Raw genomic sequence first — 18,726 nt, forward strand, 5'->3', positions numbered from 1 at the left:
TAAGACAAGGAAACCTCTCAAGACCATACATGTCTTCATCTTATGTAAAGAACAAGACTGGAGAGAATTGAACACAAATCAAACAGACTAGATATAAACTCCACACATTCATATTGCCTATTAGCAACATGGAAAAATTATCCAAATGCTGCCGACCTGCCTTTCTTCACAGTTTCACTACATTCAACTGAGTTTTGTTTCTTAAATAAAAAAAACAGTAATCTTAGTCAGAGTTCAGCAAAAAATAAGTGAAGCTCTTCTTTTCCCCAAAAATTTAACTTCAATGAAGGGAATGCTCTAATCTTCAGCAGCCTTCTCTCCATGCATTTCCAAAAATCAAATGATTACTATATAACAGAATTCAAAACATGGAGAAGAAACTATAACATACACAAAATCATCGGCTAATCCAAATAATTAAGATAAATTTATATGTAAAAATAGCTTCAATCTTGTTCAATGGCCGTGCATGCAAGAATATGAAGCAGTTTTCTTCTCATCACCTCATCCTGATGTTGGATTCTGAGTTGTTTTAGGGACATATATCTGCTTCATCTTGGTCGATGATGATGAATAAGGATAATTCTTATCTCCTCTCCCAATCGACTGGTTTCTTCCATGGAATCCCATTCTATGGTGATTTTGGTTTGACGATGACCACTCATTCTTCCTTTGATGAGATTGATGATTGTTGTACACATTCTTCTGTTGTTGCTGTTGCTGTTGCTGCGGCTGCCATTTGAAACCATTATTATTCTTGATGTGGCTACTATTAGTCTCATTGGCAGAGTCGGGTGGTTTGATGGCGGTTCCAGAGCTGTTCCTTGTAATAATACCTTGGGAATGGGGCTCGATGAGCATAGAGTTGTTGTGGGATCTGATTTTGTCAAAATTCCTGTTGGTGTCGGATGGTGATGATGCTGCTGGAGTAGGAGAGTTGAACCTGCTAATAACCTGCTCAACAACATTGGGTGGTGGTACTACTTGAGAAAACTGAGGTGGAGAAAGTCTAGTTGATTCATTTTGTTGTTGTGGTTGTTGAACCGCCACTGATGATGACGAAATGTGGGACCACCGACCTTGAACTGACGACATATCAGGAGCAGCCTGAGCCATTAGATCAATCAATCCAATGGTCAGTTTAACAAAATACCATTCTTCTTCATTTTTTAAAGTAAATATAAAAAACTACCTAAAATCTACCACTCAAAGGGCATATTGGACAGTACACACAAAATACCCATTCATCCCATATCTCTTATCAAACATTTTTTCTTTCTAGAAAAATCCCTTTTGTTTTTTGAAAGACCCTTCCTTCTTCCTCCAACAAGCTCTTATTGATTTATCTATCATATGTAGCATTCTATCGTCCACCGTACAAACTATTGTTTTCTTTTCTTCAGATAAGCCCCTTCAATTTTATCTGAGTTTTAGGGTCAACAACTATATAAGAAAATGGGGTTTAATTTTTTCTATGTTAAAGTTAAATGGTACAATCAACAAAATGGTCATATGTGAATTACTCAGAGTTTGAACAGAAAAAATTCAGTTAAAATTAACATTTACAAAGGATTAATATCAAAATAGTTTAAAATTTGATGGGTGTGAGTAATTAAGAATAAAAGAGATGAGATAATTTCTGTATATTGCGTCATTATCAACATTCTACTACAATTTTACATTATGTAAATGAATAGAATAAGAATGGGTAGTTAACATTACTACACCCCACTATCTCTACCACTCATTAGTTTCCATTATTAAATAACCAATAATCTACAAAGGGTTCATATGAAAAAATAATAGTTTAAGGGCAGATTTCAAATTGGGCAAATAATTCAAGGGATCATTTATCACAAGAAGCAACCTTGTATCAAATATATTGCATTAAAGTTTACCTGGTATGGAGATACATCAAACATAGGCAAAGGAGAAAGCATAGACAAATGCGGTGAACTAGTGGCAAGATGCTGAACAGTAGTAGTAGCCAAGCTAGGAGGAGGAGGAATTCGTTGAGTATTAACCATATTGACGACATCTCCTCCTTCATTAATAATACCAGCCGCAGGATTGTGGTTCCAATCAGGTTGTTGATGTTGTTGATGTTGTTGCTTACCCGATGGAATAAAAGTGGTACCCATGAAACTCAAACCACCATATTGACCAACCGGTGCAAAATGGTTATAAACTACCATATGAGGAGGAAGGCCTTGAACACCACCACCACCACCAGGACTACTACTAAGGAAAGGACCGGTAAAACCTGTTGGTGGACAACCGTAAAATGACTCTATCCCAGAATGGCACTGCTGCCATACACTCATAGGTGTAGAATTACTATTATTTTGCGACTGTTGAGAACTAGACGGTTCATCCTGTCTACCAAATGCAAAAACTGGACCCCCTAACATAGGGTGGTTCATTTCAAAGAAGGGAAAATGGGACGGCCCACCCCCAGAAAAGTGAGGGAGCGACTGATTAGAGGAACTATGCGGACTAAGTAAACCTGGCCAAAATGAGATTGGAGGATTCTCCACAGACAGGTCTGCTGGAAGAGAAACACTCAAAGAATCTTCGGATCTTGAATGACCAACCAGTGGCTGGTCAACATTCAGACCTGCAAGTGGTGGGATACATGTCAGGAAAGCACATCTGTTGATATCGGATTGAGACTAATCATCCTAAAGGAATTAAGATATTTTAAAACTGACTAGATCTATTCTGATTATCATGTATTTTACAATATCTGATCTTAGACATCAAGTGTCTCAGTGAGTTGCTGTAAGTGAGATGTTAATGATTCTTAGGTCTAGTTTGACTTGGGCTATTTTGATTAAACACAAAAAATCCATCATCACATTGTATAAAATCGTCAATTAAAATACCAAAATATCCTTATTTTTTTATTCTTTATTACATTTTTACAATAATCCAAATAACCCAATTTCTCAAACAAGAATGCTTTCAAATAAATCTATATTTCAAAATGGTTACAAAATCAAACAAGCTCTAAGAATCATGAACAACTAGTTGTTTGGTTTTTGGTGATGTAAAAGTACAAGTTGTTGATCTGGAGAATTTTTCCTTTTCCCAATTCTATGATCATTCAACAGACAGCTGTTTTTTTAACTCATTTTGTTTTTTATTTCTTGATTGTGATACCTGCACCTGGGCAGGAAAATATGTAGACTTAAAATATGATACCTGTAATACTGTAAGTACCCAACAATCCATTCCCAACTTTGACCTCATCACTACTAATGGCTTCAAAAGCAACAGCTGAACCCGCTGCTTCAGCTTCAGCTTCAGCAACGTCTACATTAGTGCATGGTTTATTGGGGTGCTTATCCTTGTTAAAAAGAGCCGCAGTGTTATTCTTGGCTGCAGCTACATTCTGAGTGATTTTGATGTCGGGACGAGATGGGCCTGGAGCTCCACTCCCATGTTTAACAACACGATTTATGGGAAGGAGAATTGAAGGAGATGTAACCGCACCTGCACAGGGAGACGAAAAACATAACAAAACAAAATGTTCATTTACAAGATAAGGATAAGAATAATTGTTTCTTTTGCCAAGTAGGAAAAAAAAAGCATACCAAATTGGATCTTCTCCCCTGCAAGCAAGGAATTTATCGGGTTTGTAGCGGAAGAAGATATTTTGTCCTTTTTGGCTACATCTGAATCAACACTACCATGATCCATGATAGAAGTAACACTTGGTTCATATTTATGTGGCTTCATGGCATCATCAAGTTGCGTCTGAGTCAAAGACAACACCTATCATATAGAATAAATTAGTACAAGGCGGCTTACAAGATCCAGCTAGCAAATCCCAACATCAATAGCAGAGAAGTAGAGAATAATATTTACGGTGTATGAACTTCAATAATATCACAGATTAACCCAGGTTGTTAAATGTCAAGTTTTAACCAAGAAATGAAACCAGAGATCAAGGCCTTGTTTGATAAAGTTATATATTTTGATTTACCTCCTTATCTCATCATCAATCAAATAATCCAAATCAACAATTAAAACACTAAATATCCATACTTTAATTTTTACATTTTTAGAATAATAGTTACAAATGATATTTTAGTCATTTAACTCAACAACTCCAAATATTTTCCTTTTTCATCAAACAAAATTATTTTTAAAAAATGGATTATTTTAAAAAAAAAAATACATAAGTTCTTTCTTCTATGAGATAGAGAATTAGAGAGGAGTCGAGCTCCAACCTGTTCATTAATCCTTGAATTATTATTCCACGACGACAAAGATGTTTGAATGCTATCCAAAATCTTGCTCTTGCTCTGAAATATAACACCAGAACCAAGTACTTCTCCACCAGTAGAGACAGCCCTGAGGAATCAGGAAGGTTATTTGAATTATTACATATGTTCGCATCAAGAGACAAACCGTATTCCCCCCCTCCCATACACTTACTTGACATTATGTGGTCTTTTATCAGCCTGCAGTACATTAGAACTCACACCAGGTGTGCCAATCGGAGCTAAAGGTGGCGACACGATAGTTTGTAATCCAGTAGAAGCTTCAATGTTTGCTAAAATCTTTCCTTGAGATACCCCAAAATCTGAGCGGGTGACTTTTGATATGTGTGACGCAACTGATGTGGTGCTTCTATTTGAGCTTGAGGATACAGCAGTTTGAGGGGTAGATCGAAGCCTACGAGGTGGTGCCTATCATATAATAAAAGATAAGAGACAAAAGCATTACCAACTTAAAAGAAGCAAAACAGAAACAAAAAGTAGATATTATAATATACCTTTGGGACTCGTGAGTTAGCCTTGATTTCCTTTTCCCTTTGCTCACGTCGGACATTCAACATTTGCCGCTTTGACCTAACCTCAATGAAATCATCTTCGTCACTTGGAACTTCTATGCCAGATTGCTTGAAAACACGCACAACTCCACTCCGCAGAGGAGCATCTTCATCCTCTTCTGGAAGAATTGTATTTTTTTTCAAGTTTTCATCTCCAGACTGGGTGAGCCCTTGCTCTACCATTTTCTTATCATGTCGTCTTGCAGGATCAGACACGTGAGAATTAGATGAACCTGAGCTCAAAGATTCAACTGTAGGCTTCATCGGTAGGCTATTGGATCCGTTCTTGGACTCACGTTTTGCATAATCATTTGTAGTTCTTCTGGAGAAATTTGACTTGTCCTCCTTACGCCTAAAGTAGTTGTTTGAAGATACTTGCCCACTTGATTGCTTCTTATCCACACTTTCCCAAACTTTAAACTCAACTCGTTGAGTTGTACGTCGAGGCCTTCTTTGAAATCCAGCAGAAAAGGAATGAGATGATTCAGACTTAGGATAAGATGACCTGGATCCAACATTTCTATACGGATAGTCAGATCTATTTCCTTTAGCACCTGATAACGAACCTAGAGCCTTAGATTCTCCAGATTCTTTCTCAGTTACATTCCCTTTCAGCAAAGCAGAAACATGGTTTCTTTCACCATCAACTAGAGAAGTAAACTCATTGACCTTGTTTATGTTTGGATGAGGAAAGTCAGTTTGACCATTCTGCAACTGAGCATTGTTAGTGATATTGTAAGAAGACTTCTCTAGACCAGGTTGAATGGAGTGAAGACTTTCTGAACTCTGACCACTGTTGGATTGAACATTTGACACAGTTTGAGGAGAAATTGGAAGAATGCCTTGTGAGATGGGAGATGCATACCTAAACTGCCCAAACTGAAAGAATGATGGTTGTGAAGAATGTACATGGGAAAGTGTTGGACCAACAGTTGAATGTAAATGGAGAGGCATCTGTATGGAACCTATCTGTATTGCTGGGAATGGAGATGAAATCAAAGAAGGACCAGAAAACAACCCAAAATGTAGCTTAGTGGGTGGTAGGTCTGTATGGCTAGATGAAGAAGAGACTGCAGTAGCTGTCATCGTATCAGAGCTTGAGGAGAGTCCATAAGTTTCACTGACAGGCTGAGTGACAAAATCTTGCTTTGAAGTCACGATTTCTTCAATCATTCTAGAAGAATTTTCAGTATCCATCACAGAGAACCCATTCACAGGCTCAAGGTTTTCCTCCACATCTTCCAGTCTATCAACCCGTCCCTGTTCTTGCACCTGTACCTCCGAAACTCCAAAAGCACTTCGTTCATTCTTAGAATTCCTATCAAATTCATCGTCATTTGGTATGCCTACTTCAACACCATCATTAAATCCCAACACCAAGGAACCACCACCGTCTTCTAGTTCTAGGTGCAAATCCTCAAACTCATGATTCAGATCCATTTGCTCATCTTTTCCTTCATGGATCTCTTCTTCAATATTATAACCATCCTCATTCTCGTCATATTCTTCTTGCCCCAGCAAATCCCTTTCATCCTCCGGAGCCCAATCTTCATGAACAGAAGCAGCAGATATAGAATGCAATAAAGCACCATGATTCTCTTTTCCAAATGTTTCATTAGCAGACAAAGGAAGTTCTTTTCCTTCTGCAATGACACTTATTACTGGAGAATCTTCATATTCATCCAAGTCATCATGGGAAAGGTGAACAGGGGAATCAGGTGGGCTGGAAAGAGAGAGAGAGGATTGAGAATCACACCTTGTTGTGCAGCACTCTTCGGGCCTCTGATCTTGTACAGTTTTTTGTGTCTGGACATCAGCTGAGGCTTCAGAATTTTCCTTCTCAGCATTATAATACCCCCTCGGCATAGATGGTTCACTTCTTGATGCATGATGATTGTAGCGCCCGTCTTCGTCTCCAAAACATGACGAACCGGGTCCTTCGTTTTCTACTCTGAATGAAGTTTTATGTATTGATTCTAATGATGGAGGTGGTAGAAGTACACGAGGTTGTCTCGCTGGATAACGTGATCTTGTATACGAATAAAGCTCATCTGTCTCAGCAAAATGAGAAGGATTGCCACGGAAATAGCCTTCACCCCATCCCGCACCATATCTTTCAGCAAAATTCCGATCAAAGTCATTATTGGTTTCTCTGTATCTGTTGTATATGTCCCCACTCACAGTGGAACTCCACCTCTGGTCTTTTGCATTATTGATAACTCCACCTTGAGAATTCCTTCCATGTAATTCCTTCCTAGGGAAATCCCTAACCATAGAGGATGCATTTTGCATGTGGCGATGGTGACCATTCTCTTCCTCGTTTTGATTATAAGAAGAGTTGTTGCCATCCTCGAGTATATCTCTCCTCCACAAATTTGAAGGTTTTGCCCTGTCTGGATATACAGAATAGCCATCTCGAAAAGCTGGCTGTGGCCTTAAACCCGAATCATAATGTTTATTATCACTGGATGACTCAGAATGGGCTGAAGTAGTTATTCTCTCAACCATCCTCTCACTGTCTTCCCAGTTGTCAGCTTCCTGAGTCCTGTAAATATCTTCATCTTTTTCATCTGCTAAGACAGCCATCGGATCACTTTTTGATGCTTCTGATTGTCTCTTGGCTATTCTAGCTTCCAACTCTAGCAATTTCTGTTTTGCCCTCTCTTTGCTTCGCTCTTCCTCCATAAGTATTCTATGTTTCTCTTCATCTCTAGCAATTCTTTGTTCTTCAGCCATACGTATCGCTTCTAGTCTTTCATGCTCCTCCCTCCGAGCAGCTACACGGGATTCTTCCTCAAGTCTTTTGTGACGTTCTTCCTCCTCCCTGATCATGCGGTGTCTGTCCTCTTCTTCTCGTCGAGTTTGTTCCATAACTCTCTCTTGTTCTTCGTAAATACGTTGTCGCTCTTTCTCTTGCATCTGTTGAACCCTCTCAAGTTCAGCCTCAAAAGATTCCCTAACAGGATCATGGAAATCAGCCTGTTTCACATCTTTTTTCCTCTTAATTACGCCGAGAATAGTTCCAGTGAGAGGATCTATTTCATCAAAGTTGGCAACACCATGGTCTTTCAGAAATGGGTCGTCTAGATAAGGTCTGTCAACCTTTGAGACTGGAGGCTTTTCCCGAGAATAATTCAACACTGAATCATTCATGTGTGCCCATTTATTGGTCGAGTATGAGGATTTCAACACTGGATTGTGTACAGATTTTGCATGATTTCTGTTAGATTGTTCATTTTTATAGCGGTCTTGATTCCATTGATGTCTTCCTTCTTGAGTGAATCTAACATCCTTCCTCCCAGGAAAAGATTCCTGATTTACAATGAATCTGTCGTCTCGCAAATTATCCCCAAAACGGGGAGGGGCATACTTATGCCCTATTGACCTTTCACCTGCGCCATATCTATCACTTGCAATCTCTTCTGAATAAGATACGTGTTTCACTATAGGGGCAGTTCTCTGCATATTACCTTCCCCATTAGGAGTCCCTACATCTCGTTGATAAGGATACGACTTTGGAGCTATATTATGAGGGATCTTTGCCTTTATATCATCACGGTGACTCCACCTATCATATTGTACCTGTTTGGCTGCACTGTGCTTGGGAATATCAAATTCTCCATCCCATTGAGCATCAATTTTAGAAAAAACATGATTTTGGGTTCGATCAGAAAATCTGATTCCTGTATCCCGCTCATCATCAGCCCAGTCAGATCTTGGATTCAGGCGAAGTAATGGAAATGCGCCAGGCAAATACTCTTCATGCTTTCTCGATTGCTCTCTTGAGTGTGAACTGCCCAATCCATAAATACTATTATTATCATTGGAGCCATTCACATGAGAATAATTGGAAGATTGACTATGTGGACGCATGTCAACCAAAGGCTTCACAAGAGAACCATCAGTCTGCTCAGAGAATGAATCCTCAACCGTCACATGTTTCTGAGTCTTTTGCAAGCCGTCCTTCGCTTTGTGAACAGGCCCAGATGAAGGAGTAGGCAGGGAAGCCTGCAGTGAGGGGAAATCCTCACCCCTCAACATGGGACCTTTCATTGTAAATGGAGCTGATATGGAACCTTGAATTCCAGTTCCATTTGAACGAGCTAAGAATGGCGTGTAACTAGACGTCCCATCAGGGCCAACTTGCATGCCTTGTTCATAACCATGAGCCTCGCCACTTAATTTCCCATTTTTATCCTGCAAGCCAACAGAAGATCCCGTCTTTGTCCAACCCATGCCAGATGAAGTAGGCCTCGGCACAGTGCCAGAACCACCGGTACTAGTTGACCCAGCTCCTGATCCAGATAAATCAAACCTTTCATGCTCTTTCCTCATAGATGGCAAATTCAAGGGGGGTGGAACTGATAGCTTGGGAACAGTCTTTTGTGAACTCTTAGGGCGTGATAAAACCACCATGCCTCCACCTCCACCACCTCCTCCTCCTCCACCATGAGGACCAGTTCTGACTCGGCCTGCAACAGCCTGGCCATAGGAGCTACTGGATGAATGGTGATGAGAAGACGGTCCATAAGACTTGTTCAGATTCACAGATACAAACTTCGACCCCACTCCTCCAGGGTTGGCCATCAGACAGTCCCAATAGAACCCTTACTGGCCTAACAAAGTAAGAACCTACCCAAAGCATCAAAAGTCACCTTTTTTTCTCACTATTTCCAACGTTTTGTTATCAGATACACTTGAAATAATTAAGATGAAATACGAACAGAGAGCCCTAGAGCCTCTGTATAACCCTGTACAACATATAACAAATTGTAAAGTTACTGCTCCTAATCATAAAGCATCGTCAATCTACCAATACACCTATCTGAATGTAAATATTAACGACAAAAATGAGAACGATCCTGCCGTGAACTTTAACTTCTGAAAGTGGTTAACAGATCGATAATGAGTGGAGAATAGACATACGATTAGGAGCTTACCTCTGATCGCTTTAGATAAATCCGGCAACTTCAATCGGTGGCCCAGGTGGCCCAGCGTACAGGAAGGGAGAGAGAGCGTTTAGTGGAGGCTCAATAAAGCCTTACTGCTAGTCTTCTTGGAGAGAATGAGAGAGATAGTGAAATTGCTGTTGCAGATCAGAGACTTATTGATTGGAAATTAGGGATTTGAGAATTGGGGATTTAGAGGTTATGGGTGAAAAATTGTGATATTGAATCATTTTCAAATATGTCAGTTTTTGAAGGAAAATTTGAAGGAATGACCCTAATAAGACTTATTTGTATGATCCCTTAATAATTTTTTATTGATCTGGTGAATATTTGTTTTTTTTACGGTAATACGGGCCTTCGCGTTTCGCCGCGAAGTGGAAAAGTGTAAAAAAATTCAGAATACCCTTATTATTTAATATAACTTTGACATATTTTTTTCATTTCTCTTCTTCTCCTTTCTTCCCGTTCTTCTCCTCCTCTCTAACCCTAAACGGCGGCGGACGACTGACAATGAGCACGACGAGCACATGGTACGTTTGTTGTTTATTGTTTATTTAAATGAAATGGACATCCTGTATTCGATTCTAAATCACATGCACTGTTGTTGTTTATTGTTTGTCCGATGAGACTTCACGTTAAGCGAAGACCTTCTCGTTACGCAAAGGTCTTCCCGTTACGCGAAGGTCTTCCCGTTACGCGAAGTCCTTCCCGTTACGCGAAGCCTTTCCCTTTTCACTTCCCTTCAATAATATTATTTATCCATTCATTCATATTTTCTATTACAGCTGAAGTATTCGTTTTCTATAATGGAGAGTGAAAATTTGTTGTTGATGGTATAATGTATTTTCATGTCACTTCAATCAAAACATTGAATTTACCCCAAAATACTACGTTTGCCGAATTAGTTGATATCCTCTATGATAGACTTAACGTGCAGAGATCTACATATGATTTAGTGCTGCAAGTCAAGTATGATATTTCGCGTATCACAAATCCTCCCCCAGTTGTTATTGATCAAGATGAGGATGTGAGCACATATTTATCACGGTTGATTTCGGGTCGAACTGTTCTACCATTGTGTGTCTCTGTAGTAGAGAAGTCACCACTTACTAAAGAAAAGATATCACTACTTACATATTCAACTCAAGAAAGTATACTACCACCATCACTTACTCAAAAAATTGTATCTGAAGTTGTATCATCGGATGTCTTTGAAAGTCAAAATGAAGCAGGAGAAAACTTTTTGCCTCATTATGGGATACTTACTCAGGACTTGCATGCTACTACTAGTGCAATACCTACACCATCTAGTGCAAAAAAATCAATTGCTACACCATCTAGTGCAAGAGCATCAATACCTACATCATTTACTACAAGAAAAGCATCAATGGGTACACCAACTAGTGCAAGAACATCAATGAGTACACCATCTAGTGCAAAAAGAGCATTAATGGGTACACCATCTAGTACAAGAAGAGCATTAATGGGTACACCATATAGTGCAAGAAGAGCATTAATGGGTACACACTAATAAAAAAAGGGTTTTTACCGAAAGAACTTCCCGACAGATTTATATATCTGTCGGTAGAGGTGTCGAAAGGAAGAAATCCGTCGTAAATGAGAAAGAAGGCCGACAGTGTTTATATATCTTTCCGTATTAGGATAAAATGCCGAAAGATATAGTGTATATCTTTCGGCTTTGAGTACTTCCAAAAAATAATCTTTTTTTGAAGAGTGAATACCGAAAGATATATACTATATCTTTCGGTTTTGATCCCTCTAAAAAAAATTAGAAAAACGACTAAGTGTTGAGTTTTCTACAATGGATATACGGAAAGATATAAGCTATATCTTTCGGCTTTGAGTACTTCTAAAAAATAATCTTTTTTTGAAGAGTGAATACCGAAAGATATATACTATATCTTTCGGTTTTGAGCCCTCTAAAAAAAATTCAGAAAATGGCTAAGTGTGGAGTTTTATACAATGGATATACCGAAAGATGTAAGCTATATCTTTCGGTTTTGATCCCTTCTAGAAAAAAAACAGAAAATGGCTAAGTATTGAGTTTTCTTGAAGGGATATACCGAAAGATATGGTAAATATTTTTCAGTTTTGACACCTTCCAAAAAAATCAGAAAATGACTAAGTATTGCGCTTTCTTGAAGGGAAATACTGAAAGATTTAGGAGAAATACCGAAGGATTTAGAGGAAATCTTTCGGTTTTGCCCAATTCCCAGTACTTTGTTTTTTTTGGTTTTTAAGGCCAAAACCGAAAGATTTAAGTATATCTTTCGGTTTTTCTATGGTATACCAAAAGATTTAGGGCAAATCTTACAGCTTTGGCTATCTTTTAAAAATTTCTTACCCTTATTCCAATGGGTGTTTTGGTTTCTAAGTACATGAATCTTGTTTAATTGTCCAAACATATCAAATGTGATTCAATATTTCAAGTAGAAGGATTGTGATTGAAGTTACAAGTATATATAGATTTGTGTTTGAGTATATATAAAATGAATATAAGGTTTGTGTTTGATCATTAATTATATATTTAGGATTGAGTGAATATGTTTTATATTTGTATGTGTAGGGATTGTGTTTGATTTATAAGTAAGTTTTAAGGATAAAATTTAATAAAGGTTAAATCTGCTAAAAACAATAAAATTTAAAAAGTCATATACCGAAAGATTTAGGGGAAATCTTTCGGTTTTTCCCAATTCCCATCACTTTATTTTTTTTTTGGTTTTTAAGGCCAAAACCGAAAGATTTAGGTATATCTTTCGGTTTTGCTCAATTCCCAGTACTTTGTTTTTTTTGGTTTTTAAGGCCAAAACCGTAAGATTTAGGTATATCTTTCGGTTTTGCTCAATTCTCAGTACTTTGTTTTTTTTGTTTTTAAGGCCAAAACCGTAAGATTTAGGTATATCTTTTGGTTTTTCTATGGTATACCAAAAGATTTAGGACAAATCTTTCGGTTTTGCTTAAAAATACCGAAAGATTTAACCTAAATCTTTTGGTTTTGGCCTCTCTTTAAAATATTTCTCCACCCTTTTCCAATTGGTGTTTTGGTTTCTAAGTACATGAATTTTGTTTAATTGTCCAAACATATCAATTGTGAGCCAATATTCCAAGTATAGGGGTTGTGATTAAAGTTACAAATATAGGATTGTGTTTGATTATAGTATGATGTATAAGGTTTGAGTTTGATTATGAATGAGTGAATATGTTTTATATTTGTATGTGTATGGATCTGTGTTTGATTTTTAATGTAGGATTGTGTTTAGGTTTGAAGAATAAAATACAATAATGGTTAAATAAAGTGAAAATAATAAAATTTCAAATTTCAAATACCGAAAGATATAGCGCAAATCTTTCGGTTTTGAAGGGTAAAACCGAAAGATTTATATAAATCTTTCGGTTTTTCCCAATTTCCAACACTTTGTTTTTTTTGGGTTCTAAAGGCCAAAGCCGAAAGATTTGAGTATATCTTTCGGTTTTGCTTAAGAATACCGAAAGATTTAACCTAAATCTTTCGGTTTTGGCCTCTCTTTAAAATATTTCTCCACCTTTTTCCAATTGGTGTTTTGGTTTCTAAGTACATAAATCTTGTTTAATAAAAAGGGAATTACATGTCAATGAAAGAGTATGAGATAATTAAAAGTCTTTAATTAATTTATTTTCCAATAATTGTTAAAATAAAATATGAGAAGTTGGTCCATTTTTAAAGTGATTGCTATCATAATTAATTAAGACCTCAAACTCTTAATTTGATGATAAATAATTATCAAACTCTTAATTAATTGTTTCACAGATTGCAAAAATATTAACAAGGTTATCGAATCAACCACCGAGTTAGTACGTTTATTATGTAGTTTTTGGATAATGTTATCGTGTTTGGAACAAGTATGTTGGATTATGTTTTTGGATTAGTACACGTGTGTTTGTAATACGTATTGATTTAGAATTTTGGAAAATGTAATGAATTTTTTTGATTATTGTATTTCTTTGGTTTGATTGATAATTAAACAGGTTAAGGTTATGTAAAAAACAAACAAATTATTAAAAATCTGTAAAGAGAAAATAGCGAAAGATATATGCATATGTTTCGGTAAAAGAAATAAAGCAAAACTGAAAGATATGCATATATCTTTCGGTAAAAGCAGTAAAGCAAAACCGAAAGATATATGTATATCTTTCGGTAAAAGTAGTAAAGCAAAACCGAAAGATATACATATATCTTTCGGTAAAAGCAATAAAGCAAAACCGAAAGATATATGTATATCTTTCAATAAAAGCAGTAAAGAAAAACCGAAAGAGATACATATATCTTTCGGTAATGGAAGTAAGTAGAGCCGAAAGAAAGTAAAGCAAAGCCGAAAGATATACATAAATCTTTCGGCAAAGGAAGTAAAGCATAGCCGAAAGATATGCATAAATCTTTCGGGAATGGAAATAAAGCATTTCTGAAAGATTTCAATAAATCTTTCGGTAAACGTAGTAAAAGCATTTCCGAAATGTCTCACTAAAACTTTCGAAAAAGGATATACCGAAAGATATGAAATCTGTAAGCTTAGGTCTCCACATCTTTACTAACAAGATCACTACCGACAGATGCCGACAGTCTAACGGGTTGTCGGGAAAAGACTTTTACCAAAAGATATAGGGCTTTTACCCAGAGATTATACTTTCGGTAAAAGACCTATTTTTACTAGTGACACCATCTAGTGCAAAAGCATTAATGACTACACCACCGACAAACCCGATAGACACATCACCGACAGACCCCTCATTTGCGATAGAATTAAGTAGTGAAACCGTATTGGAAGTCAGTGCGTTGTTTGATAATAAAAAAAGAACTTCAACTAAGGCTATATAAATATGCGATGACTAATCATTTTGAATTCAAAGTGGAGAAGTCAAGAAAACATCTTTGGTATGTTAAATGTTTGGATGAGACATGCAATTGGAGATTGCGTGCTGTGAAAGGTAAATTATCTGAGATGTTTGAGATCCGGAAATTCGACCAACAACACTCATGCTCAGTTTTGTCGAGGCTAGAGAAAAAAATGTAAGCACCAGCATAGGTTATTAGGAAGTGAATGAAGAGTAAGTACATGGACCATCACCATAACCACTTGCTTAAGAAAATAATTGAAGACATGCAAACAATTTATGGGATATATTTGACTTATAATAAGGCTTTGAGGGCAATGGAAAGGGCTTTAATGGCGGTGCGAGAAACGGTAGAGGATTCTTATGGAAAATTGCCATCATACTTTTACATGTTGGAGAAGAATAATCTGGGTACCATAACAAACATTCAGATAGACGAGCTCAGCCACTTCAAGTATATGTTCATGTCCTTAGGTCTTTCAATTAGGGGTTTCAAAGCCTTTTGTCGTCTTGTATTGTGCGTTGATGCTAGTTTTCTTAAGCACAAGGTGGGAGGTCAACTATTGATGGCTATTGCATTGGATGCGAATGAGCAACTATATCCTGTCGCATTCGGCGTTGTTGATTTAGAGAATAATAACTCCTGGACTTATTTTATGCAAAAATTGAGAGAAGCAATTGGATTAGTTGATGATCTCGTCTTCGTATCCGATAGACACTCAAGCATCGCCAATGCCTTGTGTTCTGTTTTTCCAGAAGCAGACCACGTACGGTGCGTGCACGTATCACATAAAAATGAATATTATGGCCAAATTCAAAACTGATAAATGTCATATGGAGTTTGATTTGGCTTCTCGTGCGTACACTATATATAACTTTAATCATTTTTCTTACAAGATCAGGGTTAAAGATCAAAAGATTGCTGCATATTTGGAAGAAATTGGGTTCCAAAGATGGAGTAGAGAATTTTTCACGGTAAGCGATACAATCAACTCACAATCAATTATGCTGAGAGTTTTAATAGTCAGAGCAGAGAACCTAGAAAGTACTTCATTTCAGCAATGGTTAAGTATTTAAGATTCACAATACAACATTGGTTTAATGATAGAAGAGAAAAAGCGTCCAACCACTAAGAACTTTTATCTCCAACTTATGAAAAGTTATTACGTGAGGGATTTGAGAAGACCAGATTCTATACAGTATCATCGCTTAACTGATTCAAGTTTTATGTGCATGACAATGAGTCTCATTTTAAAGTCCATTTGAAAGACATGAACTGCACTTGTAGGGTATTTGAAGTTTTCGGTCTTCCTTGTACGTATGCAATGGTTGTTAACCGTCACCGCAATTTGGTTTCTTATGACTTCTACTCAAGGTATTATTCAGCTCACATGTTCAATCTATTTAACTAATTGTTTAATCATTCTATTTTCCATGTTCACAGGTATTACACGACTAAATCTTTGATGAATGCATATGCGGAGACATGTTATCCTGTTAGTGATGAAGACGATTGGGATGTTCCCGAAATTATCAAACAACGCGTGTGTCTAAAACCTAAAACCACCTATTAAGGTTAAGAAAGGGAGGCCACAAACAAAGTGTAGGTCATCCCAATGTGAGACACGTAAGGTCCCGAGACAATGCAGTTCATGTGCTGGACTAGGACATAATAGGGCAACATGAAAAGCAGTGATGACTGCACCATCTACTGCAATAGCATCATCAACTCAATAGTATGAGTCATCATCTCAATAGTATGATCCTTTAGCTTGAACCATATATTGTAACTCATCTAGTGTACTATATTTTTAAGATTGTGGTGGTTTGTGATAAGTTGTAGTGTTCCTTATGTTGTTAATTGAATTAAATTGTTGTGGTTTGTGATAAGTTGTATTGTGTTCCATATGTTGTTAATTGAATTGAATTGTGGTAGTTTCATGCATTATGTTTCTTTTTATGTTAATGTTTAAAGTTAAAGTTTTTAAGTTAAAGTTTAAAGTTTAAGTTAAAGTTTAAAATTAAAGTTAAAGTTACACTTCTTTTTATGTTTTTTTGTTTATAAATAGAGGTAAAATTTCTATTACACATACATGCAATGGTTTTACATTGAAGGTTATCTTCAAGTATGAAGTGCAGACAAGGAAGGATACTCAATTTAGTATCCTTCCTTATTGCACTTCAGCCTTGAAGTTTCACTTCCAAGGTTTTCAAATGAAGGTTTACCAAGGTTTTCAATTTAGTATCCTTCCTTAGTTTCTTAGATTAATCGATGATGCCTTGTTGTTTCAATATGTAAGGATTTGATTTCTTGGAACATTATGGTAACGGGACATGAAGACCTTAGCGAGACGTGAAGACCTTAGCGAAATGCGAAGGCCATCCCGTTAAGTGAAGTACTTAGCGAAATGCGAAGGCCATCCCGTTACGCGAAGTCCTTAGCGAAACGCGAAGGCCTTAGCGAAACGTGAAGTCCTTCAAATTATACAAAATTCAACTACAAATATTTTAACATTTACAATACAAGTACAAAATATACAAATATTGTAACATTATATTTACATTACAAGTACAAAATATACAAATATTTTAACATTACATTTATATTACAAGTACAAAATATTCACTTCAAGTTCTCTCCAAAATTCACTTCAAGATTACAATACTATGGTTCTATAATTTGATGGAATAACGTGACCGCAAACTTCTATCTCCAAAACTCCATTTCATATAAGGTCGCATTATGTACACCTTGGTTAACAGTCAAGTATTTTCCATATACATTAACATGAAGACACCACAGTCCCCGCTCTCAGTTGCTCTGGGGACTTCCCCTATCTTAGCTACATTTTTGGTTTTGGAGTGTGGAAGCCTTTTGAATGTTATGGGCTTGAAGTTGAAGTTATGAAACCTTCTTAGCTCAGCATTAGAGGCTCTCTTTGCAAATAAATGTGTAATCATGTCACACAACATTACGGTTCTAAATTCTTAAAAATATAAGAATCGTAGTCATAAACGTCAATGTGATTCTTTTGTAGACGAGCTACGCAAAGTATCCAGTGCTTGTTAGTAATGTTTAGAGGCACATATATATATTCTATTGATGCCCAATCAGGCATATATCTATGTTCATCACCCAAGAAATATTCGTGAAATTCTGCGTGGTTATATTTTTCAGGATCTTTATGAAAAGTTTTATACTCTCGCCTTAGCATATCTGCGAATAAGCAACCCTCTATTGTTACTTTATAATTCTTATAAATCTTGGGATATGTTGAAATCTTTTTTCTCAATAAGTGGCAACATGCGGCGATTTCCTACACAATGGGAAACATTCAGTTTATATCAAAGAACCTTGTTAGAATAACATTAATGAATGATGAATTATACGACTTACAGTATCTTGAAGCCATGTGAACCTTGTTAGAACTCTCTGAAACACCTCATTCCCTGCTTCGTAAGTAAACACATAATTTTTCTCTTTTATGGTTTCTGGATCATTCATCCAATTTTTTACTTAATCCAACAACTCATCTTCAAATTTTTGAAGGGATTGACTGTTAATGGATCATTTGTCTTTGCCAATTTTCCCAAAGAAGGGTTGGTGTACGAGAGATCTGTTTTCAGCTTCCTCATCCTCCTATTTTGCATATATGTTGCTTTAGGAGGAGTGTTGTATACTTTTAAATCATCATCATCTTCAACCTTCGTCTTCTTCTCCTTCTTTATTCCTTGTCGCCTCATTTCGGTGAGTAACATTTCATCCTCCACCACACTCTCCTCATCCTTATCCTTCTCACCCTCCACACTCTTCTCATCCTTCACTTTCACATACACACTCTCCTCATCCTCCAGACTCTCCACACTCTTCTCATCCTTCACCTTCACATCCACACTCTTCTCATCTTCCACACCATTCACCACCTTCTTCTCCTCTTCATCCACCTTCACATCCTTATCCTCATCCTTCACCTTCATCTCCATCTCTATCTCTATCTCCATATCCATATCCACACCCTCCACACTCTTCTCCACACCTTCCACCAC

General features: G+C 37.0%; 2 protein-coding genes across 2 annotated transcripts; both read right to left on the reverse strand.

Moving 5' to 3' along the window:
- Nucleotides 1-67: 67 nt before the first annotated feature.
- Nucleotides 68-9,970, reverse strand: LOC124919346. The gene is made up of 8 exons (XM_047459570.1): nt 9,781-9,970; nt 4,784-9,591; nt 4,444-4,697; nt 4,236-4,359; nt 3,597-3,777; nt 3,205-3,495; nt 1,899-2,617; nt 68-1,107 (listed from the first exon to the last, which is right to left on the reverse strand). Exons 2-8 carry the CDS (start codon nt 9,425-9,427, stop codon nt 505-507), a joined length of 6,816 nt encoding a protein of 2,271 aa, XP_047315526.1. The 5' UTR covers nt 9,428-9,591; nt 9,781-9,970; the 3' UTR covers nt 68-504.
- Nucleotides 9,971-18,192: 8,222 nt separating this feature from the next.
- Nucleotides 18,193-18,663, reverse strand: LOC124936980 (dynein heavy chain-like protein PF11_0240). The gene has a single exon (XM_047477509.1). It carries the CDS (start codon nt 18,661-18,663, stop codon nt 18,193-18,195), a length of 471 nt encoding a protein of 156 aa, XP_047333465.1.
- Nucleotides 18,664-18,726: the final 63 nt, after the last annotated feature.

This window comes from Impatiens glandulifera, chromosome 1 (assembly GCF_907164915.1).
Source record: "Impatiens glandulifera chromosome 1, dImpGla2.1, whole genome shotgun sequence".
Lineage (NCBI taxonomy): Eukaryota > Viridiplantae > Streptophyta > Magnoliopsida > Ericales > Balsaminaceae > Impatiens > Impatiens glandulifera.